This window comes from Mustela lutreola, chromosome 10, assembly GCF_030435805.1.
Source record: "Mustela lutreola isolate mMusLut2 chromosome 10, mMusLut2.pri, whole genome shotgun sequence".
Classification (NCBI taxonomy): Eukaryota; Metazoa; Chordata; class Mammalia; order Carnivora; family Mustelidae; genus Mustela; species Mustela lutreola.
In genome coordinates this window covers 73,095,278-73,122,263 of record NC_081299.1, presented here as the reverse complement: position 1 = coordinate 73,122,263, position 26,986 = coordinate 73,095,278, and the positions used below count along the sequence as shown (strand labels likewise).

The 26,986-nt window shown below is 37.8% G+C and overlaps 1 protein-coding gene across 2 annotated transcripts in view; it reads left to right on the top strand.

The window, feature by feature from the left end:
* Positions 1 to 22,093, top strand: part of SELENOF (selenoprotein F) — a 50,079-nt gene extending 27,986 nt beyond the window's left edge. Inside the window, exons 4-5 of one of the 2 annotated variants that reach the window (XM_059138497.1) lie at positions 18,448 to 18,497; positions 20,980 to 22,093. In XM_059138497.1, coding sequence (XP_058994480.1) covers positions 18,448 to 18,497; positions 20,980 to 21,111 — 182 coding nt within the window. In that variant the 3' untranslated portion in view covers positions 21,112 to 22,093. Of the gene's footprint in view, positions 1 to 18,447; positions 18,498 to 20,764; positions 20,849 to 20,979 lie in introns of those variants that run through there. The other variant, XM_059138498.1, reaches the window with a different exon arrangement.
* The last annotated feature ends 4,893 nt before the right edge of the window (positions 22,094 to 26,986 follow it).

Here is a 26,986-nt window from a genome sequence, read left to right as displayed (position 1 = left end):
GGTGTGGACCTGGAGTGTTCCAGAGCGCTTTGTGTTCATGTCACATTGGCACAACTGCTGGATCTGACCAGGGGTGTCCTGGTGTGGACTGTGCTGAAACTGCTTGGTGGAGTGGTTGGGGTTGATGTGGGCTGGGGACCCAGGAAGCAACATGCTGGTTAGGGTACATGGACCCTCCTCCCATCCAAGTTAACAAGGTATGGAGAACATGGTGAACCATGTTTCTCACTAGCCCCTGCAACCTGGAGAGAGTTCCAGCAGAGTTCTAGTGCTGGATCTTTAAATTCTCCTTGAACTTATAAACACCCCCCAACCCCGTCCATGCTCCACTATGTCTGGGGCTGATGTGGTCTGGGGGCCCTGATCTTGATTACACTATCACGGTGGAGGGAGAATGTAAATCATAGTATTCACCTGCTTTTTTTTTTTTTTTTTTTTAAGATTTTATTTATTTGACAGAGATCGCAAGTAGGCAGAAAGAGAGAGGAAGAAGCAGGCTCCCTGCTCAGCAGAGGGCCTGATGTGGAGCTCAAGCCCAGGACCCTGGGATCATGACCTGAGCCGAAGGCAGAGGCCTTAACCCACCTTAACCACTTAACCCTTAACCCACTGAGCCACCCAGGCACCCCTTCACCTGCTCTTTTGACTGAGAGAGTTCCAGCAGCTTCCTCATTATTTGGCAAGGTTCTGGGACTTGTTCCTTTGTGTTCTATAAGCTCTTTTAAAGATTTTTATATTTATCTGACAGGGGGAGATTACAAGTAGTCAGAGAAGCAGGCAGAGAGACCTGCTTCTCTCATCAGGCTCGATCGAGCAGAGAGGTCCTTAATCCATTTTGAGTTTACTTTTGTGAATGGTATTAGAAACTGGTCCGCTTAATTCTTTTGCATATGCCTGTCCAGTTTTCCCAAAACCATTTATTGACGTTACTGTCTTTTTCCTTTTGTATATTGTGTTATAGATTAATTGACGCTTTAAGCATGGGTTTTATTTCTGGGCTCTATCCTATTCCTGACCTCTGTCTGCTTTTGTGCTCATACAATACTGTTTTGATTACTGCTGCTTTGGTAGTATATCTTGAAATCTGGGATTGTGTTACCTCTAGCTTTTTCTTAAGATTGCTTTGGATATTGAAGGTCTTTTACATTTCCGTAAAAATTTTAGGATTATCTGGGGGGGTTTTTTGTATTTTTTTTTATAAACATATATTTTTATCCCCAGGGGTACAGGTCTGTGAATTGCCAGGTCTATACACTTCACAGCACTCACCAAAGCACATACCCTCCCCAATGTCCATAACCTCACCCCCCTTCTCCCAAACCTCCTCCCCGCAGCAAACCTCAGTTTGTTCTATGAGATTAAGAGTCACTTATGGTTTGTCTCCCTCCCAATCCCATCTTGTTCATTTATTCTTCTCCTACCCCCTTAAGCCCCCATGTTACATCACCACTTCCTCATATCAGGGAGATCATATGATAGTTGTCTTTCTTCAATTGACTTATTTCGCTCTAGTTCCATCCACATCATCACAAATGGCAAGATTTCAATCTCCTTACGGGTTATGGGTCTGTTCAGGCTTTCTACTTCTTCCTGGTTCAGTTGTGGTAGTTTATATGTTTCTAGGAATACATCCATTTCTTCCAGATTGTCAAATTTATTGGCCTAGAGTTGCTCATAGTATGTTCTTATAATAGTTTGTATTTTGTTGGTGTTAGTTGTGATCTCTCCTCTCATTCATGATTTTATTTATTTGGGTCCTTTCTCTTTTCTTTTTGATAAGTCGGGCCAGGGGTTTATCAACTTTATTAATTCTTTCAAAGAACCAGTTCCTAGTTTCGTTGATTTGCTCTATTGTCTTTTTGGTTTCTATTTCATTGATTTCTGCTCTGATCTTTATGATTTCTCTTCTCCTGCTGGGCTTAGGGTTTCTTTCTTGTTCTTTCTCCAGCTCCTTTAGGTGTAGGGTTAGGTTGTGTACCTGAGACCTTTCTTGTTTCTTGAGAAAGGCCTGTACCACTATATATTTTCCTCTCAGGACTGCCTTTGTTGTGTCCCACAGATTTTGAACCGTTGTATTTTCATTATCATTTTTTCCATGATTTTTTTCAATTCTTCTTTAATTTCCCGGTTGACCCATTCATTCTTTAGAAGGATGCTGTTTAGTCTCCATGTATTTTGGTTCTTTTCAAACTTCCTTTTGTGGTTGAGTTCTAGCTTCAGAGCATTGTGGTCTGAAAATATGCAGGGAATGATCCCAATCTTTTGATACCGGTTGAGTCCTGATTTAGGACCGAGGATGTGATCTATTCTGGAGAATGTTCCATGTGCACTAGAGAAGAATGTGTATTCTGTTGCTTTGGGATGAAATGTTCTGAATATATCTGTGATGTCCATCTGGTCCAGTGTGTCGTTTAAGGCCTTTATTTCCTTGCTGATCTTTTGCTTGGATGATCTGTCCATTTCAGTGAGGGGAGTGTTAAAGTCCCCTACTATTATTGTATTATTGTTGATGTGTTTCTTTGATTTTGTTATTAATTGGTTTATATAGTTGGCTGCTCCCACGTTGGGGGCATAGATATTTAAAATTGTTAAATCTTCTTGTTGGACGGACCCTTTGAGTATGATATAGTGTCCTTCCTCATCTCTTATTATAGTCTTTGGCTTAAAATCTAATTGATCTGATATAAGGATTGCCACTCCTGCTTTCTTCTGATGTCCATTAGCATGGTAAATTCTTTTCCACCCCCTCACTTTAAATCTGGAGGTGTCTTCGGGCTTAAAATGTGTTTCTTGGAGGCAACATATAGATGGGTTTTGTTTTTTAATCCATTCTGATACCCTGTGTCTTTTGACAGGGGCATTTAGCCCATTCACATTCAGGGTAAGTATTGAGAGATATGAATTTAGTGCCATTGTATTGCCTGTAAGGTGACTGTTACTGTATATGGTCTCTGTTCCTTTCTGATCTACCACTTGTAGGCTCTCTCTTTGCTTAGAGGACCCCTTTCAATATTTCCTGTAGAGCTGGTTTGGTGTTTGCATATTCTTTCAGTTTTTGTTTGTCCTGGAACCTTTTAATCTCTCCTTCTATTTTCAGTGATAGCCTAGCTGGATATAGTATTCTTGGCTGCATGTTTTTCTCGTTTAGTGCTCTGAATATTTCATGCCAGCTCTTTCTGGCCTGCCAGGTCTCTGTGGATAAGTCCGCTGCCAATCTAATATTTTTACCATTGTATGTTACAGACTTCTTCTCCAGGCTGCTTTCACTAAGACTTGTAAATTTTACTATTAGGTGACGGGGTGTGGGCCTATTCTTATTGATTTTGAGGGGCATTCTCTGCACCTCCTGAATTTTGATGCTTGTTCCCTTTGCTATATTGGGGAATTCTCCCCAATGATTCTCTCCAGTATACCTTCTGCTCCCCTCTCTCTTTCTTCTTCTTCTGGAATCCCAATTATTCTAATGTTGTTTCGTCTTATGGTGTCACTTATCTCTCGAATTCTCCCCTCGTGGTCCAGTAGCGGTTTGTCCCTCTTTTGCTCAGCTTCTTTATTCTCTGTCATTTGGTCTTCTATATTGCTAATTCTTTCTTCTGCCTCATTTATCCTAGCAGTGAGAGCCTCCATTTTTGATTGCACCTCATTAATAGCTTTTTTGATTTCAACTTGGTTAGATTTTAGTTCTTTTATTTCTCCAGAAAGGGCTTTTATATATCCCGAGAGGGTTTCTCTAATATCTTCCATGCCTTTTTCGAGCCCGACTAGAACCTTGAGAATTGTCATTCTGAACTCTAGATCTGACATATTACCAATGTCTGTATTGGTTAGGTCCCTAGTCTTTGGTACTGCCTCTTGTTCTTTTTTTTGTGGTGAATTTTTCCGCCTTGTCCTTTTGTCCAGATAAGAGTATATGAAGGAACAAGTAAAGTACTAAAAGGGGGCAACAACCCCAGGAAAATATGCTTTAACCAAATCAGAAGAGATCCCAAATCGTGAGAGGGGAGAAAGGGAATAAAAAGAGGTTCAGAAAGAAAGAAAGAAAAAGAAAAGAAAAGAAGAAAACAAATAAAGAGAAGTATAAAAACGAAAAAATATACATATTAGTTAAACTGGTTAAAAAATGTTAAAAAAGAAGGGTAAAAGTTTAAAAAAATTTTAGCAGAAGAAGAGAAAAAAAATGAAAAAGAAAAAAAATTAAATTAACTGCAGGACTAAAGAATCATAGGGAGAAAGCCATGATTTCCGTGCTTTGCTTTCTCCTCCTCTAGAATTCTGCTGCTCTCCTTGGTATTGAAACTGCACTCCTTGGTAGGCGAACTTGGTCTTGGCTGGATTTCTTGTTGATCTTCTGGGGGAGGGGCCTGGTGTAGTGATTCTCAAGTGTCTTTCCCCCAGGTGGAATTGCACCGTCCTTACCAGGGGCCAGGCTGAGTAATCCACTCGGGTTTGCTTCAGGAGCTTTTGTTCCCTGAGCACTTTCCGTAGAGTTCCGGAGGACGGGAATACAAATGGCGGCCTCCTGGTCTCCGGCCTGGAGGAGCCGAGAGCCCCGGGTCCCACTCCTCAGTGCGCCCTCAGAGAATAGCGCCTAGCAATTCCCGTCTGCCTGACCTCTGGCCACGCTCTGAGCTCACCGAGCCTGCGACCGGTTCAAGGTAACGCCGAGCTGTGAGCTTACCATTGGCTCTGTCTCTGTAGCCAGCTTTCCCGTTCCAATACCTGTAAGCTCTGCAACACTCTGACACCCCCGATCCTTCTGTGACCCTGCGGGACCTGAAGCCACGCTGACCCGGCGTGTGCTTCACCCCGGTTTAGCCTCTGGAGCGATGTCCCTCAGTGGAACAGACTTAAAAGTCCTGATTTTTTGCTCGGTTGCTCCGCCACTTGCCGGGAGCTGGCCCCTCCCCCCAGGGTCTATCTTCCCGTCGCTTTGGATTCACTTCTCCGCCAATCCTACCTTTCAGAAAGTGGTTGTTTTTCTGTTTCTAGAATTGCTGTTCTTCTTCTCTTTGATCTGCCGATGGATTTGTAGGTGTTTGCAATCTTTAGATAAGCTATCTAGCTGATATCCTGCTAGCTGAAGTAGTCTCAGCCTGCTACTTCTCCGCCATCTTGACTCCTCCCTGGATTATCTGTTCTTGTTCTAGCTGAAGTAGTCTCAGCCTGCTACTTCTCCGCCATCTTGACTCCTCCCTGGATTATCTGTTCTTGTTCTGTGAAAAATGCTATTGGTATTTGATAGGAAATTCACTGAATCAGTAGATTGTTTTGGGTAGTGTAGACTTTTTTTTTTTTAAGATTTTATTTATTTATTTCACAGAGAGAGAGATCACAGGTAGGCAGAGAAGCAGGCAGAGAGAGAGGGGGAAGCAGGCTCCCCGCTGAGCAGAGAGCCCGATGTGGGACTCAATCCCAGGACCCTGAGATCATGACTGAGCCAAAGGCAGAGGCTTAACCCACTGAGCCACTCAGGCGCCCCTAGTGTGGACTTTTTTAACAATAGTAATTGTTCCAGGGCACCTGGGTGGTGTAGTCAGTTAAGTATCTTCCTTGACTCGGTCATGGTCTCAGGGTCCTGGGATCTAGCCTGGCGTCTGGCTCCCTGCTCAACAGAGTCTGCTTCTCACTGTCCCTCTGTCCTTCCCTCCAGTCATGTTCTCTCTCTCTCTCCACCCCTCAAATAAAATTTTAAAAATAGTAGTAATTCCTCTGGTTCATGAGCACAGAATATTTTTCCGTTGTTATTATCATGTTCAGTTTCTTTCATTAGTGTCCCATAGTTTGAGAATACTGGTGTTTTACTTCCGTGGTTTAATTATTTGTAGGTATTTTATTCTTTTTGGTACAGTTTAAATAGAATTGTTCTCTTAATTTCTCTTTCTGCTACTTCATTATTAGTATGTAGAAATAAAACCAATTTCTGTGTATTAATTTTGTATCCTCAAACTGCTGAATGTATCTGTTCTAATGAGTTTTGGTTGTCTTTAGTGTTTTCTATATAAAATATCCAGTCATCTGCAAATGGTAACAGTTTTAGTTCTTTACAAATTTGGTCATGATCACTCCTCTGCAGCTAGGATTTCCAGTAGTGTGTTGAGTAAGTGTGAACGTCCTTATCTTGTTCCTGATCCTAGAGGAAAATGTTTCAGTGTTTGACCATTGAGTATGAGTTGTGTGAGCTGTGGGTTTTTCATATATGGCCTTTATTATGTCGAGGTGTATTCCCTCCTAACCCAAACTCATTTTAAGATTGTATTATAAGCAAAGGTAGAATTTGTCAGATGCCTTTTATACATCCATTGAGATGATGATACGGTTTGTATGCTTCCTCTTATTAATGTGTATCACAATGATTTGCAAATACTGAACTGAGCCCTCTTTTTCTTAATGAGTCTTCCTCTTTTCAGAGTACCAGCTCTGGAGTAATGTTGGTGGAAATTCAAATTGATACTGAACTTCTCTTTTTTTTTTTTTTTTTTTTTTTTTTTTAGTTCCTATTTTAGTTTTTAGTTGCTCTTTCATTTATTTCCACTCTTTTTTTTAAGATTTTATTTATTTATTTAAAAGAGAGAGTATGCACATCAGCAGAGGAGAGGGGCAAAAGGAGAGGGAGAAGCAGACACTCTCTGCTGAGCAGGGGGCCGATGTGGGATTTGATCCCAGGACCTCAGCCAGGATCATGACCCAAGCCAAAGGCAGATGCCCCTCCACTCTAATCTTTATCATTTCCCTCTTTTTTCACTGGCTTTGTTTGTTCTTTCTCTAGTTCCTTTGGATGTAAGGTGAGGTTTTTCTTGTTTGATGTAGGCATGTATCTCAATAAATTTCCCTCTCGGAACTGCTTTTGCTGCACCCCTTAGATTTTTGGACCATTGTGTTTTCATTTTTATTTCTCTTCATATATATTTTTATTTTCTCTTTGATTTTTGTTGTTGTTGTTGTTGCTGACCCATTGGTGTTCAGTAGTGTGTTTTTTTAACCTTCATGTGTTTTTGCTTTTCAAGTTTTTTTCTAATTTTTTGTTTCATACCTTTATGATCAGAAAAGATACATGATTTCAGACTTATAAAATTATTTAGATTTCTTTGTGGCCTAAGATAGGATCTGCCCTGGAGAATGTACCATGTGCACTTTACTGTATATTCAGCAGTTTTTGGATGGAATATTCTGTTTATACCTGTTCTGTCTCTTCTAATGTGTCATTCAAAGCTACTTTTTTCCTTGTTGATTTTCTATTCACAATGTCTATCCACTGATGTAAGTGGGGTGTTACTATTGTATTATTGCTAATTTCTTACTTTATAACTTTTATAATTGCTTTATGTGTATTTAAGTGATACTATTTTGGGTGCAGAGATATTTATAATTGTAAATCCTCTTGTTGAAGTGACCACTTTATCATTCTGTAATGCCTTTCTTTGTCTCTTGCTATAGTCTTTGATAAAAGTATTCTTGCCAGTCTTTTTATTTCTCTTCCATTTGCATGGAATATCTATACTCATACCTTCACTTTTCACTCTGTATGTGTCTAAGTCTGAAGCAAGTCTCTTGTAAACAAGATACAGATGGGTCCTTTTTGTTGTTTACCCATCAGTCACCCTCTGTCTTTTGATTGGAGCATTTGGTCAATTTCCTTTTTTTTATTTATTTTATTTATTTATTTATTTTTAAAGAGAAAGAGAATGCTAGTGCAGGCATACATAGGGAGGGGCAGAGGGAGAAAGAGAATTTAAGCAGGGCTTGATCTCAGGACTCCAGAGATCATGACCTGAGCCTAAATTAAGAGACAGACACTTGGGCCCCTGGGTGGGTCAGTTGCTTAAGCGACTGCTTTTGGCTCAGGTCATGATCCTGGAGTCCCAGGATAGAGTCCCACATCAGGCTCCCTGCTCAGCAGAGAGTCTGCTTCTCCCTCTGACCCTCCACTTCAACTTCTCTCTCTCTCTTTCAAATAAATAAAAGCAAAAAAGAAGAGAGAGAGAGACTGACAGACACTTAACCCACTGCAACAGGCGCCCCATATACCATTTACATTTAATTAAATATTTGTAGGTGTGTCCTTATTGTCATTTTGTTAATTGCTTTGTAGTTGTTTTTGTAGTTCTCTGTCTTGTTCTCTTTCGTTTTGATGGCTTTCTTAAACATTCTTTGATCCCTTTTTAATTTTTGTGTATATCGTATGTTTCTTTTTGGTTATTATTTAGTTCATATATAACATTCTGTGTGTATAGCAGTCTTATATAAAGTTGATGGCCACTTTTATGTGTATGATTTCATATTTTACATCTTTTTATTTTGTGTATCCCTTGACTCATTTTTGTAGGTATAATTGATTTTGCTACTTTTTTTGTTTCAGTCTCCATATTGGCTTAATCTACCACCTTTACCTTTGAGAATTTTTCTTTTCCTAATTTTCTTCTCATTATGGCCTTTTCTTTCTGCTTAATTGGTGAAAACCCCTTTAACTTTTGTCTGGAACTTTTTTTTTCTCCTGTACTTAACCATAACCTCATTTGAGTATTCTTGCTCGAAGGTTGTTACCTTGTAGCACTTTGAATTTATCATGCCACTTCCTTCTGGCCTCAAAGTTTCTGGTGAAAAATGGGGTTTCCCTGATTATAACTGTTTTCTCTTGCTTTGCTTTTAAGATTCTCTTTTTGTCTTTAATCGTTGATTATAATTATGTGTCTTGTTGTGGACCTCCTTTGAGTTATCTTTTTAGGGGTTCTGCATGCTTCCTGGATCTGAATGTTTGTTTCCTTCCCTCGGGTTAGGGAAATTTTCAACCTTTTTTTTTTTTTTTTTAAATTTTTATTTTTTTTATAAACATGTATTTTTATCCCCAGGGGTACAGGTCTGTGAATCACCAGGTTTACACACTTCACAGCACTCACCAAAGCACATACCCTCCCCAATGTCCATAATCCCACCCTCTTCTCCCAACCCCCCTCCCCCTAGCAACCCTCAGTTTGTTTTGTGAGATTAAGAGTCACTTATGGTTTGTCTCCCTCCCAATTCCATCTTGTTTCATTGATTCTTCTTCTACCCACTTAAGCCCCCATTTTCAACCATTTTTTTAAAATAAGTTTTCTGATCCCTTGTTTTTCCTCTTCTCTTTCTGGCATCCCTGTAATATGAATGTTTTACAGTGGAGGATGTTCCATATTTTTCATAACCTATTCTCATTTTTTATTCTCTTTGACGTTTGGCTTGGTTACTTTCTGTTACCTTGTCTTCTGCATTGCTGATCCATTCTTCTGTATTCCATCATCTGCTGTTGATTCCTTCTAGTGTATTTTTCATTTTAGTTAATGAACTCTTCAATTCTGACTGGTTCTTCTTTGTATTTTCTTTTTGTTGAAGTTGTCACTGTGTTCATCTCCTCTTCTCAAATCCACTGAGTATCTTTGTTAGTTTAAAGTTTCATCAGGCATATTGCTTATCTGTTTTATTTAACTCTTTTACTGTGATTTTTGTCATGTTCTTTCATCTGGGACAGATGCCTCGCTCTTCATTTTGTCTTACTCTGTTTGTGTGTATTACATCAACTACAACTTTTGGTCTTGAAAGTAGTTACACTGTGGGACAGTTGGGTGACTCGGTCAGTTAAGCATCTGCCTTTGGCTCAGGTCATGATCCCAGGTCCTGAGATTGAGTCCCACATTGGGCTCCTTGCTCCACAGAGGAGCCTGCTTCTCCTTCCCCCTGCTTGTGTGTGCACCTACTCTCTCTCTTTCTCTCTGACAAATAAATGAAATCTTTAAAAAAAAAAAAAAAATGCAGTTACCTTCTGAGGAAGTGGTCTTGTGGTGCCCTAGAGCATAGTTCATTTTTTTCACCAGCATCGCATGCTCCAGGGATATCCCCTCTATGGGCTGTTGTGACCTTCTATTGTGGTTGAGCTGGGATTGCCTTCAGTGCAGCTGATTGCAGTCACCCACTTTACCTTCTGTGGGCACACTGGGCTGGCTTTGCTCCCCATGCTGTTGAGAGGCTCACCTGTGGCTGGTATGGGTTCATTGGTGGGTGGACCAGCAGTCATCCTATTGTCCACACTTAGCCTCTCTGCCACAGCTGCAGGAACAAGGAAGAGCAGGGCTTCCTCCCTGATCAACCAGCTAAGAGGATCAGCTTCATGAACTGCAGTCATGCTGGGTTGAGGGGTTATCTTTCCCCCTCTGCAGGCCAGGAGTCACTTTCAGTGGCCCTGTGGACCTAATGTTTTATCATTTGTAGTAGCATGAAAAATAATAGATGACAATTCCTTCTTAAGCATGAGTCTTACAATGTTAAGTATATGTGTGTGTCTCAAAAAAAATTTTTTTCCCTAATTATGTAAATATTACACACTTTGTGTGAAAGGCTAGATCAAATTTTTCAGCTTGATAGGCAACAGAGGTCTATGCTACAACTATTGAACTCTGCTTCTGTAGTATAGAAGCAGCCTTAGACAATATTTAAATGTGTAGCTTTGTTCCAGTAAAACTGTACTTCCTGAAGCAGCCGCCTAGATTATGGACCTCAGACTATATTTTGTCAATTCCTTATTAGAATCATATACCTTTGAAATTTTAAAATAATGTAGGACCTTTTTTTCAGTTTTTACTTCTTAATACCGACTGTGATTTCACTTATCATACCAACTTCTTATGCCAGTAGTAATAATCCCTTTAGGATCATGAGTTTTCCTGTAAGTAGTATCATTCATGAGTATTCACTTCATCAGTTTTTCTCATTTATAAAATGGGTAATAGATGGTTTAAAACCAATAAAAACCCACCTTATAAGATTGTTTTGAGGATTAAATAACACACTTAAAGCACTTAGTATGTGCATAGCACGAACAAATGCAGAGTAAACTATTCTGTAATTCTGTGAATTATTGAGTGCTTACTGTGTGTCAAGCACTATTTTAGTACCGAGGTATTACTTGGAGGGTACTGTTTTTGTAACATACTCTCTCTTTAGGTAATAAATTTCCATTAGTAACAATCAGGCATTTCTGCATTCCTTTATCTGCCGTCTATAAAAAATAAAAATAGCTCAGATCAGAATATCAGTTAGAACTGCAGCCTGACTTCTTATAATAAGCAGAATTTTATTTGCTGCCAGCCATTCTTCTACCTATGATATTTTGGCTCCTGTTTCTATCAGTTTACCTCCTGATGATTAAATCTTACTCAACTCTAGCATTTGAAACTCTCTTCCCTTTACTTCTGTGAATTTGTTACCTCCTAGTTTTTCCTACATCTAACAAGATTTTCATTCTCCTTTCCTGGCATCTCCTCTACCACCCACCTTTCAAATGTTAGTTTTAGTCAGGGTCTGTCTTTATATTTTCTTCTTTTATTACTCTTGAATGTCCCATCCCCTCTGTTCCAATTACAGTATTTACCTGATGACACTCTTAACCAGTATCTGTAGGTCACAGCTTTCTATTGTTAGAAAGCACAGTTCTGACTGTAAGCAGACATGTTTGTTTGTATGGTCTTATAGATACCTTAAGCCTGTGTACATATGAATCATCTGAAAATCTTGTTAATTGTAAATTCTGTAAACTTGGAGTGCATTCTGAGATTCTGCATTTCTCGTAATCCTCTAGGCTGTGGCCCACATTTCTGGTAGAGAGGCCTTAAACCCAGCATATCGAAAAACTGAATTTATACTCTTCTCTTACAAAAGAATACCATCTTCTTTCCTCTTTCCACAAATGACAATATGACCAAGCACTTTATTTCACACTTTATACAAAGTTAGTCACCAAATGGTATTTCTTCCCTTCCTTATTAAGAACTTTCAAATCTTATTCCCTTGGCCTTCTCTGATTTTAATCAAGCCTTTGGCATCTTTCTCCAGAAAGATTAGTTACTTGCTACCTGGTCCAGGTATCTTTGTTCCCTTTTCTTTCTTTTGTTGCATCCTCTACACAACTACCAAAAAGAACTTTTGTAATAGATGTACTTGTGGCCCTCCCCATCACATACAGAATAAATGACAAATTCAGTAGCTTCACGATACAAGACTCAGCACAACATGCTTTTCTTGATTGTGTTCACACCTCTAGTTCACATGCACAACTATCTGCATGTCTCTGAGCTCTGACCTCTAAGGCTTTGCGTATATTGCATGTTCCTCCTGGCTTATGCCTCTTCCATTTCTTGTGGTAAACTGCTACTCTTTAAAAATTTAGTCTAAACGTTTTTTGTGGCCTTTAGCACTTTATATTCCACAGCTGCCACATAATATTATAATGTTTTTATTTGTTTTATTGCTCTTTTTCCTCTGCCAAACTAGGAACTCTTAAATTCCAGAATTTTTTTGTGTCATTAATATACCCGAGGGGAATATATATATATATATATATATCCACACACATATATATATACCCAGAATCTAACACTGTACCTCATATTAAGAGGAATTCAAATATTTATTGAATGGATAAATGGATTTACAAAATTTATCTAATTCAAGGATAATCCAGCTAAAAGCCTGTGTTTATATTGGTTAATATATCCTATATAGTCTTCAGACATTCTTTTTCTGACTTTATCTTTCTGTACTAAGAAGTTAACTTTTTCATTTGTCTTCATTGTACCTCCAGTCTCCTCAGATTATTTCAGTTATTTAAGTTGCTTTTCTCTTGAATGTTTTCAAGTGCTTTTAAATTGTCATCTTGGGAAGACCCAAATGACTCATAATGCTACACTCTAGATGGTGTGTATATAATAGTAAGTTTTTTATTTTAGAGATACTTAGGTACCCAGAAGCTTGCTTAAGCATAGTTGAGAATTCAGTTCTGTTGTCTGCTGTTGTTGGCCATTCTCTTTGTATTGTTTATGGGTATGATATATGACATTTTTATTTAGAATATATGATGATTCAAATGGTTATTTTTATCAACAGGAAAACATCTGTCATTCCTTATAATTTTATATAATAGTTCACAGTCTTAACCATAATTCTGTAACCCCTTACAATGAAATTAAGTCTTAAAACCAGTGGAATACATTGTATGACTGACTCCTGATGTGATCAAAGATGAATCATTACATCTAGCCAAGTGTATTGTCTTTTTCATTTATATTTTCACTTATTTTGAAAATAAATTAATTTAAACATTTTTCTTTAATCCTAAGACATATGCTCCCTATTATCTTGTCATCCCCAGTTTTACCCTCTTTCTGGAACTAGGAAGATACTTTTTTTTTTTTTAATATTGTTTATAGTTACCTTTGAAGAGTCCAAATTAGAAGAGTTCTATAGGTTTCTGAGTAATACATATAGCAAAACTAAGCTCATCTCTAAGGGAGCTGTGCAAGTGACCTACTTACAAGAATCCAGAGTGAAAAGCTGAACCATTTCATGTGTTTTATAATCACTTCTGTGTATTTGATTACTTGAAAGTACTATTCACAAAACTGCCTTTATAACTACCAAATAAGTTGGCATAAGAACATTTTCTGGAAATGCAGTGGCTGTTTTGTTCTTTGATTTTTTAAGATTTTATTTATTTACTTGTCAGAGAGATAGCACGGGCAGGGGGAGTGGCTGGCAGAAGGAGAGGCAGGCTCCCTGCTGAGCAGGGACTGCTCTCCCCCACCACTTTTGGGACTCCATCCAAGGACCCTGGGGTCATGACCTGGGCTGAATACATATGCTTAACTGGACTGAGCCACCCAGGCGTCCCAGTGACATGGATTTCTTTAGGAATCTTCAAACTGATGTTATTGAGCTTTTTTAAAGCAGCAGGAAGTAAACTAGAAAAGTTATTATGCATCTTTTTGCAAGTGTTATATTCTTGTATAGCCCATCCTACTGCCATGTGTACATAAAAGCACCCAAGTATCTGTAAAAAAATTAATTCACCACTTATAAAATGTGATTTGCTACTACAGGGTATTTAGCAGATATCCCCCTCATTCAAGATTAGGAGGCTTTGTACATCTATACTTAGCAGAGCAAAGAATGATGAAAATAGTCATTAGTGACTCATATTAAATTTATTCATTTCAGCCTATTAAAAAATCTTTCAAATGAATGAATATTATTAAATGTGCTAGCCTCTATTAATGGATTCAAAAAAGATATAAGAACAATCCTTTTCCCCTAGAGATTTTTCTTGTGCAGTAGACAACACAGTATTAACCAGTGTTTTGCACAGGTGTGCATAATATCATTTACCAAAGGGATGGTGTAAAATGCAACAGGATACCATGAGATCATTTTTTGCTTTGGGATTCAGGAGTCTGCAGAGTATTTGGACAAATTCTAAAGGATGGGATTAATAAAGAAGAAATTCTAATAAACAGACTAACAATCAGCTTTATTTTGAACTAAATTCTATAGGGGAAGTATAGATAGGATATCTGAGTCTCTTCCAACAAGTTCTCAAAAAGAAAAACTACTTGCATTTAGGACAGTAAAACAAAGAGTAGAGACCTTCATAATGAAATGTATCTATAATGCTATTGCTAGTTAATGGTAAGTTTAAGAAATAAGTTCTCATGTCACCATAAAATTTAAGAAGTATCAAGTATTTATATGAAATAACCTACTTGTATTTTAGAAAAATGTGTTCTAGATTTCATTTGAACAGTTTTATGTGATCATTGCTGGGGGGGGGGGGGGATGGTAAAATACAGATCAACCGTCCAGAAAAGGGAGAACATTGATTTAAAACTTTCCCAAGAGGCACGTGGGTGGCTCAGTCAGTTAAATATCTGCCTTCAGCTCGGGTCATGATCCCTGGATCCTCGGATCAAGCCCCATATCGGGCTTGCCTGCCCAGCAGAGAGCCTGCTTCTCCATCTCCTTCTCCCTCTCCTGCTCTCCCTGCTTATGCTCTGTCAAATTAACAAAATCTTTTTAAAACTTTTTAAAAAATGAAACTTCCCCAAACCCTGCACTCCAGATATAGTCCTCTATTAAAATAATAGTTAACATCTTAAAGGTTATATGTATTGTGCCATATATTTTATATTTCCTAGTTTAATTTTTTTAAGATTTATGAATAAATGTTTAAATTTTTTTGTGACAAGCAGAAGAAACAAACTGATCTCAGACGTGCTTTTTTTTTTTTTTTAAGATTTTATTTATTTATTTGACAGAGATCACAAGCAGGCAGAGCAGAGAGGCAGGCAGAGAGAGAGGAGGAAGCAGGCTCCCCGCTGAGCAGAGAGCCCGATGTGGGGCTCCATCCTAGGACCCTGAGATCGTGACCTGAGCCAAAGGCAGAGGCTTAACCCACTGAGCCACCCAGGCGCCCCTGAAACTTGCTTTTTATATATGAGTTTGCTTCTATGTCACTAAATAGGATAATTTTTTTTATTGTGTTAGTCACCATAAAATACATCATGTTTTTGATGCAGTGTTCCAAGATTATTGTTTATGTCCAACACCCAGTGCTCTATTCAGTATGTCCCTTCCTTAATACCCATCACGAGGCTCACCCATCCCTCTCCTTCCCTCCCCTCTAAAACCCTGTTTATTTCTCAATCCACAGTCTCTTGTGGTTCATCTCCCCCTCAGATTTCCCCCCTCCACTTTTCCTTTCCTTCTCCTACTATCCTCCATGTTATTCCTTATGTTCCACAAATAAGTGAAACCATATTATAATTCACTTTCTCTGCTTGATTTATTTCACTCAGCATAATCTCCTCCAGTCACATCCAAGTTGATGCAAAAGTTGGCTATTCATCCTTTCTGATGGCTGAGTAATATTCCACTGTATATATGGACCACTTCTTCTTTATCCCTTCCTCTGTTGAAGGGCATCTCGGCTCTTTCCACAGTTCAGCTGTTGTGGATATTGCTGCTATTGCATTGGAGTACAGGTGGCCCTTCTTTTCACTACATCTGTATCTTTGGGGTAGATACCCAGTAGTGCAGTTGCTGGGTCACAGGGTAGATCTATTTTTAATTTTTTGAGGAATCTCCTCACTGTTGTCCAAAGTGGTTGTACCAACTTGCATTTCCCATCAACAGTTTAAGAGGGTTCCCTTTTCTCCACATCCTCTCCAACATTTGTTGTTTTCTGCCTTGTTAATCTTTGCCATTCTAACTGGTGTAAGGTGGTATCTCACTGTGATTTTAACTTGAATTTTCATGATGGCTAATGATGATTAATGATGAACATTTTTTCATGTGTCTGCTAGCCATTTGCATGTCTTCATTGGAGAAGTGTCTGTTCATGTCTTCTGCCCATTTTTTGACATGACTATTTCCTTTGCTGTGTAGAAGCTTTTTATCTTGAAGAAGTCCCAAAAGTTCATTTTTGCTTTTGTTTCCTTTGCTGTTGGAGCCATGTCTTGAAGGAAGTTGCTGTGGCCAATGTTGAAGAGGTTACTGCCTATGTACTCCTCCAGGATTTTAATGGATTCCTGTATCATGTTGAGATCTTTCATCCATTTTGAGTTTGTCTTTATGTATGGTGTAAGAGAATGGTCAGGTTTTATTCTTCTATACATAGCTGTCCAGTTTTCCCAGCACCATTTATTGAAGAGACTGTCTTTTTTCCACTAGATATTTTTTCCTGCTTTGTCGGAGATTATTTGCCCATAGAGTTGAGGATCCATATCTGGGCTCTCTACTCTGTTCCACTGGTCTGTGTGTTTGTTTTGTGCCAGTACAATGCGGTCTTGGTGATCACAGCTTTGTAGAAAAGCTTGAAATCAGGCAGTGTGATGCCCCCAGTTTTGTTTTGTTTTATTCTGTTTTTTTCAGTATTTCCTTGGCAATTCAGAATCTTTTCTGGTTCCATAAAAATTTTAGGATTGTTTGTTCCAGCACTTTGAAAAAGGCCAACAGGTTAATTTGTAATGATTAGGAACATTCTGTGGTGTGGTTCACATTAATTTATTTTATCTGTAGCTTCTTACAGACTTAGATTTTTTCCAAATTTCTAGATGTGGTTAATAGGACCTTATATAGCTTTGCATTATATTTTAGAGTTATTTCCTCAGAATAAAGAAATACCCAACAGGGAACTTTCAGATTTAAAGAATATGTACATTAAGACTTTGGGTTCATTTTGCTAAATACCTCTCTGGAAATGTGTCTATACTTCTCCCGCAAATAACCCCCAAGAAAATCCCTCTCTCCATCCCCTCTCTAACCTTAAATATTCTTTTGAATTTTGGGCACTCTGAGTGAGGATACCTCATTGTTTTGACATTTGGTTTTTAATGAACATTTAAAATGTTTATTGACCACTTGTATATTTGTACATTACATCCTCCTGTCCTTAGTCCATTTATCCACCTACTATGTATTTAATAATTTATGAGCACTTTGATACATTGTTAGAGACTTCCCCTAGTGTATCATTTACACTTTTATTTTTATTTATTTTAAGATTTTATTTATTTATTTGACAGAGTGAGCACAGGCAGATAGAGTGGCAGGCAGAGGCAGAGGGAGAAGCAGGCTCCCCGCTGAGCAAGGAGCCCGATGTGGGACTCGATCCCAGGAGGCTGGGATCATGACCTGAGTCGAAGGCAGCTGCTTAACCAACTGAGCCACCCAGGTGTCCCTCATTTATACTTTTAATTTTTACTTTTAATTTTGTTTCTAGTGGTGTTTAACTGTCCTGAAGTTTTCATTTTTGTATAGGCATATCAATAAAGCATTTACTCTATGGTCATAGTGAGGAAGAATTTTATATTCCATATTGAAGTTGTGTATGTTACCTTCTCTGTAATACTTCTCACAGCTGAAATTATTAGTGTGATTACTGGTTTAGTATCTTTCTTCCTCACGGGACTGTAAGCTTCGTAAGAGCAAGAATCTTGTTTTGTATAGCTTTATCTCTCTTGTCTGGCATACGGTTCGGTCTGCAGTAAATATTTGTTGAATGAATTGAAAATCTTAATCCATCTGGAATTCATTTAGATAGAAGATAGAAAAATAGGTAGCTGTATCCTATTTTTCCCAACTAGTTTGACAAGTTTTCTCCAATGTGTTAAATAATTTATACAGACACCCCAGACCCACACACACATGCGCACATCATTCTTTTCTTCCCTTTTATAGTTTTACCATATTAAACAATGACAGATACTGAGTCTCTCTTGATTTCCTAACCAGTTTTTTCTATTCCAGTATCACATCATCTATTAACAATGGAACAAATTCTCCTCCAGTATTTCACTTTTTCTAAACTACCCAGACTTCTTACATTATTTACTCTTGTCACAGAGCTTTACTACCAGGCCCTCAATCCCATTAGAATTTGGGATTTTGATTAAGTTTGTAACAATTAACATCTGAAAATACTTACTCTTCTTATTGAATAGTATGAAATGCCTTTCCATTTATTTATATGTTTGAATTTCCTTAGTTTTTTTAATATAGGATCTGATGTTTTATTGAATGTATTTGTACTTTTTATATTAATCTTTTAGCTAGCTTGAGTTTGGAAGTGAATAATTGGAATTTTTTCTTAAGCTTTTGTCAGGAGTGATAAACCCAAACTATTCAGAGGACTACAAATCAAGGTAAGAGGATTTTATTGGAATTTCTTTTTTCCAGTATATTTTTTAATTAAAATATTTGAAGGTTTTTTTTAATTTTTTATTTTTTATAAACATCTATTTTTATCCCCAGGGGTAGAGGTCTGTGAATCACCAGGTTTACACATCGAAGGTTTTTTTTAATACCTTAGAGTAACTTTAGGTATACAGAAAAATTGATCCAAAAGTACGCTGTTCCCATATATACCCCCTCCCTCATTGTATCTTGCCACTCCGTTTCCCTTATTGACATCTTGAACTTATGTGATACAATTGATAAACCAATATGGATGCATTATTAACTAAATTCCATAAGTAGCATTGGGATTTTTTGTATGGCATAGTTCTAGTTTTGCCAAATATATATAATACCATGTATATACCATTACAGTATCTTACAGAATAGTTTCATTGCCCTAAAAATCTCCTGTGCTTTACCTGTTCATACTTCTTCCTGCCTCACCCACTCCCCCTAACCCTTGGCAACCACTGATCTTAACTCCCTGTAGTTTACCTTTTGCAGAAGGTCATATGGTTGAAATCATACAGCATGTAGCCTTTTCAAATGGTTTCTTGGACTTAGCAGTGTGCAATTAAGGTTCTTCCCATATCTTCCTTATAGCTCATTTCTTGGTAACACTAAATAATACGAATATTCAAAAAAATAAAAATAAGAAATAAATAATAGAAATATTCTGTTGTACCAGTGTTTTCATATTCACCAATGGAAGGACATCTTGGTCGCTTCCAGTCTTTGGCAGTTATAAGTAAAGCTGCCGTACACATTTTTGTGTAGGCATAAGTTTTCAACCTACTCATTACCTAGAAGCACATTTGCTAAATCATATAGTAAAATTGTTTAGCTCTTTAAGAAATTCTCGAACTGTCTTCTAAATTGGCAGTATTATGTTGTATTCCCACTAGTTACGAGTTTCTATGCTTCCCCATCCTCACTAGCATTAAATATTTTCAGTGCTTGGCATTTTAGCCATTGTAATAAGTACATAGTATTAACTCGTTTTATTTTGCATTCCCTAATTGAGCATCTTTTCATAAGCCTGTTTGCCATCTGTAGATCTTATTTCGAGTATCTGTTCAGCTCTTTAGCCCACTTTTTAAATTTTTAATTGTGATAATATTAAATTTACCTTTGAAACTATTCTTTAACATACAGTTCAGTGGTGTTACATATATACATATATACATTTTTTTTTCTTTTTTTCACCATTGGGCAGCAGATCTGAAATGTCCTCATCTTGCAGAACAAACTGTATACCTATTAAACACTAATTCCCCCTCTCCTCCTCCCAACTCTTTGGCTTTGTTTCTGTGATTTCCACTATTTTAGAACTTCATAGGAGTTGAATCATGCAGTATTCATCCTATCATGGCTGCTTTATTTCACTTAGTATGATGTCCCCATGATTCAACCACCTTGAAGCATATAACAGGATGCTTTTTCTCCATCTGTCGATACAATATTTTTCTTACTTAGCCTATTGGTGGGGATGTATTCATTAATTTTTAAACATTATACCAGGCTTGTAGACCTGGAATAAATCCAAATTAGTCATGGTATATAATTCCTTCATGCATTAGTAGGTTTGATAATGTTTTGTTGAGGATTTTTACAGCTACATTCTACATAAATTTTTATCTTTTGTGGACTAAAATGAGTTTTTGAACAGTCACATCTTTCAAAATAGCTTATAGATAATCTAATCAAAAGTAGTTAAGTAGTAATGGTATTCATTGCAAATGGGTGGAAAGTATACCAAATGCTAGAGTTCACAAACTAGAGAACTGAAGCATAAATTGCTGAAAGAAATTCTAAGAGCTTCCTTCATCATCACTGCTGCCTTTTGGGTTATGTGGTTCTACTTAATTTAGCATTGAAGATTGATTGATTTCTTAATGAATTGGGATCTTGTTTGTCGCTGTTAGTGATCATGTTGGTCACTTTTAGAATTGCTCAGTCCTGTCAGATATTACTAGGGTCAACTAATGGGTCTCAAGTTTCAGAGTCTAGCCTAATTACAAACTAATTACAAATACAAATAAAAAAAATGTATCTCTTAAGGAAAATTCAAAACTCAGTATAAATGTTGATAATTTGGTGCATGGCCTATTCCAGCAGTGGTCTTACACAGTCATTCTCATCCTAAACTTGTCTTCTCAAGGTTTTAAGCTCATGTGGACTTTGAGTGTTGTCTATAAAATATTTGTTTACATTCAATCACCTTAAATTTCAGACCGTCTCGATACCAACAGATGTTTTTCTTTTTAGAGGTAAATGTAATTACTTAGTTCTCCTTTTTTGAAATCCTGTAACACCTATTATAATCTAGAAGCCTTTTTTAAATTACTGTTAAACTGGCTAAACCTGGATTGAATTGTTGGTTAGGTTTATGCTTGAGGCTGAGAAGGCTCTTCTAAGCAGATAAAAATCATGTCCTTCTTTTTGTAGTATGTTCGTGGTTCCGATCCTGTATTAAAGCTTTTGGATGACAGCGGGAACATTGCTGAAGAATTAAGCATCCTCAAATGGAACACAGACAGTGTAGAAGAATTCCTGAGTGAAAAGTTGGAACGCATATAAATCTTGCTTCAATTTTGTCCTATCCTTTTGTTACTTTATCAGATGAAAGATTACAGTACCTAGAGAATATTTTAGTTTTGCTTCCTTCCTTTGATCACTTTCTGTGAGGCATTAAACATCTCATTAACAGTGGAAGTGGTAGCATAGCCCGCGGTATCTGAGGAGTCGGCAAACTTAACAAAACCCAGTTCTCATACATTGCCTTCCTTCCACATTTGTTGGTACCACTGACGAAATGCTTCATAACAGAGTTGGCTAATTATGCAAATGATAGTTTGTAATTTGTCCAGTTTTATGAACAACAGATTTTTAGATTAGGGAGGTTAATAAGGGAGATGCCTACTGTGCCCCATGCATGTGCTGTGTGCTCTCTGAAAGCACCAGCAAGAACTACAAAGCAAGTAAGAGCCACTGAGCCTCAACAGATTGCCTGCTTCTCATTCTCCCAGCTGTCCTTTTAATAGAAATGTTATAGGTCATAATGAATGTGCTGCGGTAAAACTTTATGGCTTCATTATTGTAAAACAGATTCAAGATCTACAGTAAGAGTGAAACATTCAGAGATTTGCATTAATGAAGGCTACACAGAAAACCTTCAGGAGGGTTTGTGTGGATCTGATATTTAGCAAATTTTTGTGCTTCCCACTCTTACAGAAAAATAAAAAATGTTCTTTTAAGATCAAAATATAAATAAAGTTTCCCAAAAAATCGAATTTGAAATTCTTCTGATTTGTCCTCTCATGTTTAAAAATGCTGCATTTCTCAGTGTTTTTATTTTTTCATAGAAGCCCTGTTTTATCCAGAATGTTAAGATGGCTACAGTGTTTCAAACTTTTTGTGAGTAATATTGCTTTATACTTGTCTAACAGTTTCTCAAAGTGCTTTTATCCCTGAATGCATTTTTTATTGATATCTCCTTTAAGGAATAGCTTTTAAAATGCAGAATTTTTATGAGCTATTAAAAATGATTTTTCTTGCTTGACCTTTTGTCTGGTGGTTCACAAAGAACAACATTCATCCAAATGAATTTAGGTCATTTAAACCTCTTATCATATTGGTCTAATCTTACGTCAGCTTAATCTCGGGATAAACTCTTAATCTAGAAACTTTAAAAATAAAAAAGAAAGAATTAAGCTGTCAATGAAGGATATTTGGAAATCTTTAAAGACACTACCATGAAATGTTTTTATAGAATATTTTTAAGAGTTTGGTTACTATTGCTAGCATTTTGTATTATCTCCTATTTTAAATTAAGTACATTTGTAAAACCATGAAGAGAGTAAACCCTAGGCAAGTTGGTTAATCAAAATAAAATACAATGAGAAGTCCTGGCAAACAGACTAGGATCTATTTTTGATCACTTACAGTAATGGGAGAGCCATCGTTTTGATAGTACAAGACCCTGGATGGTGAGGCACTAATCCCCAGTGGCCATTATTACTTCAGAACAAGAGGGAGGATAAGCCCGTCAGGGACAGTAGGAAAAACAGTGGGAGGAGGTGCCACCACCTACAGATGAACAGTAGGATAGAAGGGATGAAACTTCAAAACTGGGATTGGCACAGGAAACTAATTGGACTGCTGTCTGGGCAGGAAGAGCCAGTTAAATGAGTGCTGGTATTGATTTAAAAAAAATAAAGAAAAGCTTAAAAACTCTATTCAAGTTATTATATTGAAGTTATTATGAGAGAGCAAAGACGCTAAAGAACCCCATAGTATCATAGAGCTTAAAGTTCTTGAGTTGATGAATAACCGTGTATACACCAAGCTCTACTATTTTTAATTGAGAGGCTCAGATTAATCCGTCAATTCCAACTATTTTTCACCAGTTCTAATCAAAGAACAGCTCAAATCTCTTAAAAAAAAAAAAAAAAGACAAATGAGAGAGAAATACTGATCCAGAAAGTGCCATTTTGTAGGCCAGTTCTGAAATTTGATTAAACTTATTCTGGTTCACAAATATGGGATATGTAATACTTGATATTTATAAATTTGTTCCCCCTGCCAAAATGTTACTTATAACTTAAAACAGTTAATTTATCTCTAAATTCCTGAATTTGGCAGAAGCCTCCTAAAAGGAACGATGAACAAATACTGACATTTCCTGTTTTAAGGGGATTTGAAGCTTAAAAGCCAGTCTAAAAATAAAGATAATAAAATTTAAAAAAAAAAAAAAAAAAACACAACCACTTGTGAAAGCAAATACTGCAAAACTTTGGAAGTTAAAATTGGCCCTCCCTTATATGAGAAAGCAAATGCATGGGAAGGAGATATGAGCACAACTAGGTAAGTATTTTTTACTTGAAAAGTAAAATGCCTTTTAATTATATTCTGTGGTGACAGAGGATTTGCTCTAGGAAAAGGCCTGCATTTGTGATTAGAAATTCAGAGTAGACTTTTGGCAGACATTTTACCTCAAACTGCCCCTTTGTCAGAAATCAGTAACATGAGACATGGTTATTTAGAAATGCAGAGGCAGTTATTAAGAATAATTGTCTCCAGCCTCTGTAACTAGTCCTTCCCTGTTAGCCCCTCCTGAAATACTACAACTACAGCTTTTATATATCTGTAGCATTATGAAGAGTGTTTAGCCCTAAAAAAAAAATTTTTTTGGTAGAAGGACTAAGCTATAATTGATACTTCTTATTCATGAATTTCATATTTACAAATACACCTACTCGTTAAAGTTATCTATTACCCCACAATTGTAATGACGGGTACTTTTGAAGTTCGTGAATGGGCGCAGAACAAAACACTTGAGTCGCTCAGTGCAGCACATTCCCAGCTCAAGTCAAATGGGGACCCTGCCTTGCTTGAGCTCTCATGCTGTAAACAAGTATCCTTTCATAGTCTAATTAGTTTTTTGCATTTTTGTGCTTTATGTTGGTGATTTAGCCTTTTAAAATGACCCCCAAGTATAGTGCTAAAATGCTGTCCAGTGTTCCTAATAAGAGCAACAAGGCTAGGATGCACTTTACAGAAAAAATGCGTTTAGTGAAGTTTTGTTGAGGCATGGCTTGTGGGCCATGAGTTCAGTGATTATAAATGAACAATATGCATTAAAGGGTCTTTAAATAGAAACACATAAAACAAGACTATAGATAGGTTGACGAAAATTTTGTGACCAGAGGCTTCCAGGAACTTCACCCTGCCTAGATGTCCTCTGAGAGCAATGGTCTGTTATAAGTTCAGTGTGCTGCAACTTCATAGAATGACTGTGAGCACTGAGAATGGATTATATAACTTTGCATTTTTGTTTTTGAGATACAATTCACATTTAAAACCCACTTGAAGTATGCAATTCAGTGTGTTTTTAGTATATTCAGGGCCGTGCAACCATCATCACTATCACTCGGGTTGTTTCCACTTTGGGGCTGTTACGGATAATGCAACTGTATATATTCAGGTACAAGACTGTAGAAATATTTTCATTTCTCTAAGATCTATTACGTGGAAGGGAACTGCTGAGTCATACTATCTATGTTTAACTCACAGAGGCACAGCCAAACTTTTCCAAAGTGGCTACATTATTTTACATTACCAGTCATGTACAGGGTTCCAATTTCTGTACATCCTAAATTTCCTGATATCTCATTAAGAGGAGTACTCATCACAGGCTACTAATGTCCCCAGGGCACCCACCCAGTTGGATAAGCATCGGACTTTTTCTTTTTGAACTGAAGATTTTATTTATTTGATAGAGATGACAAGTAGAGAGGCAAGCAGGGAGTGAGGAGGAAGCAGATCCCCTGCTGAGCAGGGACCACCCCCACCCCACCCCACCCCACCCCCCCGCCAAGACCATGACCTGAGCCAAAGGCAGAGGCTTTAACCCACTGAGCTACCCAGGTGCCCCTAAGCATTGGACTCTTGATTTCGGCTCAGGTCATGATCTCAGAGTCATGAGACTGAGCCCCAAGGCAGGCTCTGCATGAGCATGGAGCCTGCTTAAGATTGTCTCCCTCTCCTTCTACCTAACTCACCCTACCCCATCCTGCTCCATCTTGCACACATACTCCTCTAAGGAAAAGAAAAAAAAATTATATATATATGCCTAATGTCCCCATGTCTCATAGAAGTCACATTCTAGTGAAAGCCAACAATTAAAGCACAAATAGAACAATTATGGTAAAAATTATGAAAAAGTTACTAGAAGGGAATTACAAAGGGAACTAATGAACTTAGAGATCTCTGAAGAATATGGTATTTAAACTGAGGACTAAAATACGAACAGAAGCTATCCAGGTGAAGTGTGAATTAACGTGCCTTCCAGTAAGAAGGGAGAACATGTGCAAAGATCCTGACTTTAGGAGGAAGTCTAGAAACTTCACATACCTGTCAGAAGGCCAGTGTATCTGGAAAGTAGTAACACAGGGGAAAGGGTAGTAGGAAATGAAGTTGTGAAGGTAGGCTGGGAAGATTTAATACATGTCATCCTAAGAATTCAGCTGTATTCTAAGTTGCTTTCAGAATAAAACCTTGAGCAGGGGCAACATAAAATCCAGTATGGTCAACTCTAGAGGTCATGAACAACCAACCAATATCCATTTATGCCTGTGTAAACAAATACCTTATCTGTGCTCTCACTAAGGACTAATAATCTCTTCAGGAACCTCTGTATATTACTTCCTTTTTAAAACTATTCCTCCAGGGTGTCTGGGCGGCTCAGTCAGTTAAGGGTACAAATCTTGATTTTGGCTCAGGTCTTGATGTCAGGATTGTGAACTCAAGCCCTGTGTCAGGCTCCACACTGGGCAGGGAACATGGTTAAGATTCTCTCTCTTCCCCTTCCCCCCCCTTAAAAATTTTTTTTTAATTACTCTTCAACTTGGGGTTCCTGGGTGGCTCAGTGGGTTGGGCCTCTGCCTTCGGCTCAGGTTATGATCTCAGCATCCTGGGATCGAGCCCCGCATCGGGCTCTCTGCTCAGTGGGGAGCCTGCTTCCCTCCCTCTCTGCCTGCCTCTCTGCCTACTTGTGATCTGTCAAATAAATACATAAAATCTTTAAAAAAAAATTACTCTGGGGCGCCTGGGTGGCTCAGTGGGTTAAGCCGCTGCCTTCGGCTCAGGTCATGATCTCAGGGTCCTGGGATCGAGTCCCGCATCGGGCTCTCTGCTCAGCGGGGAGCCTGCTTCCTCCTCTCTCTCTCTGCCTGCCTCTCTGCCTACTTGTGATCTCCCTCTGTCAAATAAATAAATAAAATCTTTAAAAAAAAAAAAAAATTACTCTTCAACTTGCTTTTAGGACAAAAAAAGACAAGCCTAAGCATAAATGTTAAATTTTATGAGTCTAATATTCATTTGTATAGATACTAAGTGGATTAAAATATTCACTACTTATGTGAACTAACAGAAAGTGATTATTCACACCACACTCAGGCATTCTTCTTGCCATCTTTAAACACTAATCTCAGTTCTACTTCCTTTGATAGATTGTGGAGCCCCAGTCTTGAAACTGTTTGACTCAACATCTAAGATGGTCTTTTTTCTGTCACCACCTCTGTAGTAACTAGTACTAGAGTTTGTGGGATTGGTTTGACCTCCTCCTATACGCAGACCTTTGACCTATAAGTACCTGGTTCCTGTTGCATAATCTTTCACATCATGAAGGCCTAACTAAACTATTCTGTTTGCCATTCAAGATTTTGAAATTAAATCTCTTGGCCTGAATTGTGTTTCCATTCTTGCCTGGCTTGAACGTCTGGATTCTCATCGACAGCCCAGACTTTTTTTTTTTTTTTTTTTTTTTTTAAAGATTTAGAGAACATATGCACATGAGTAGGGGGAGGGGCAGAGGGAGAAGGAGAATTTCACACAGACTCCATGTCTATTTCAGAGCCCGAAATAGAGCTCAGTCTCAAGATCCTGAGATCAT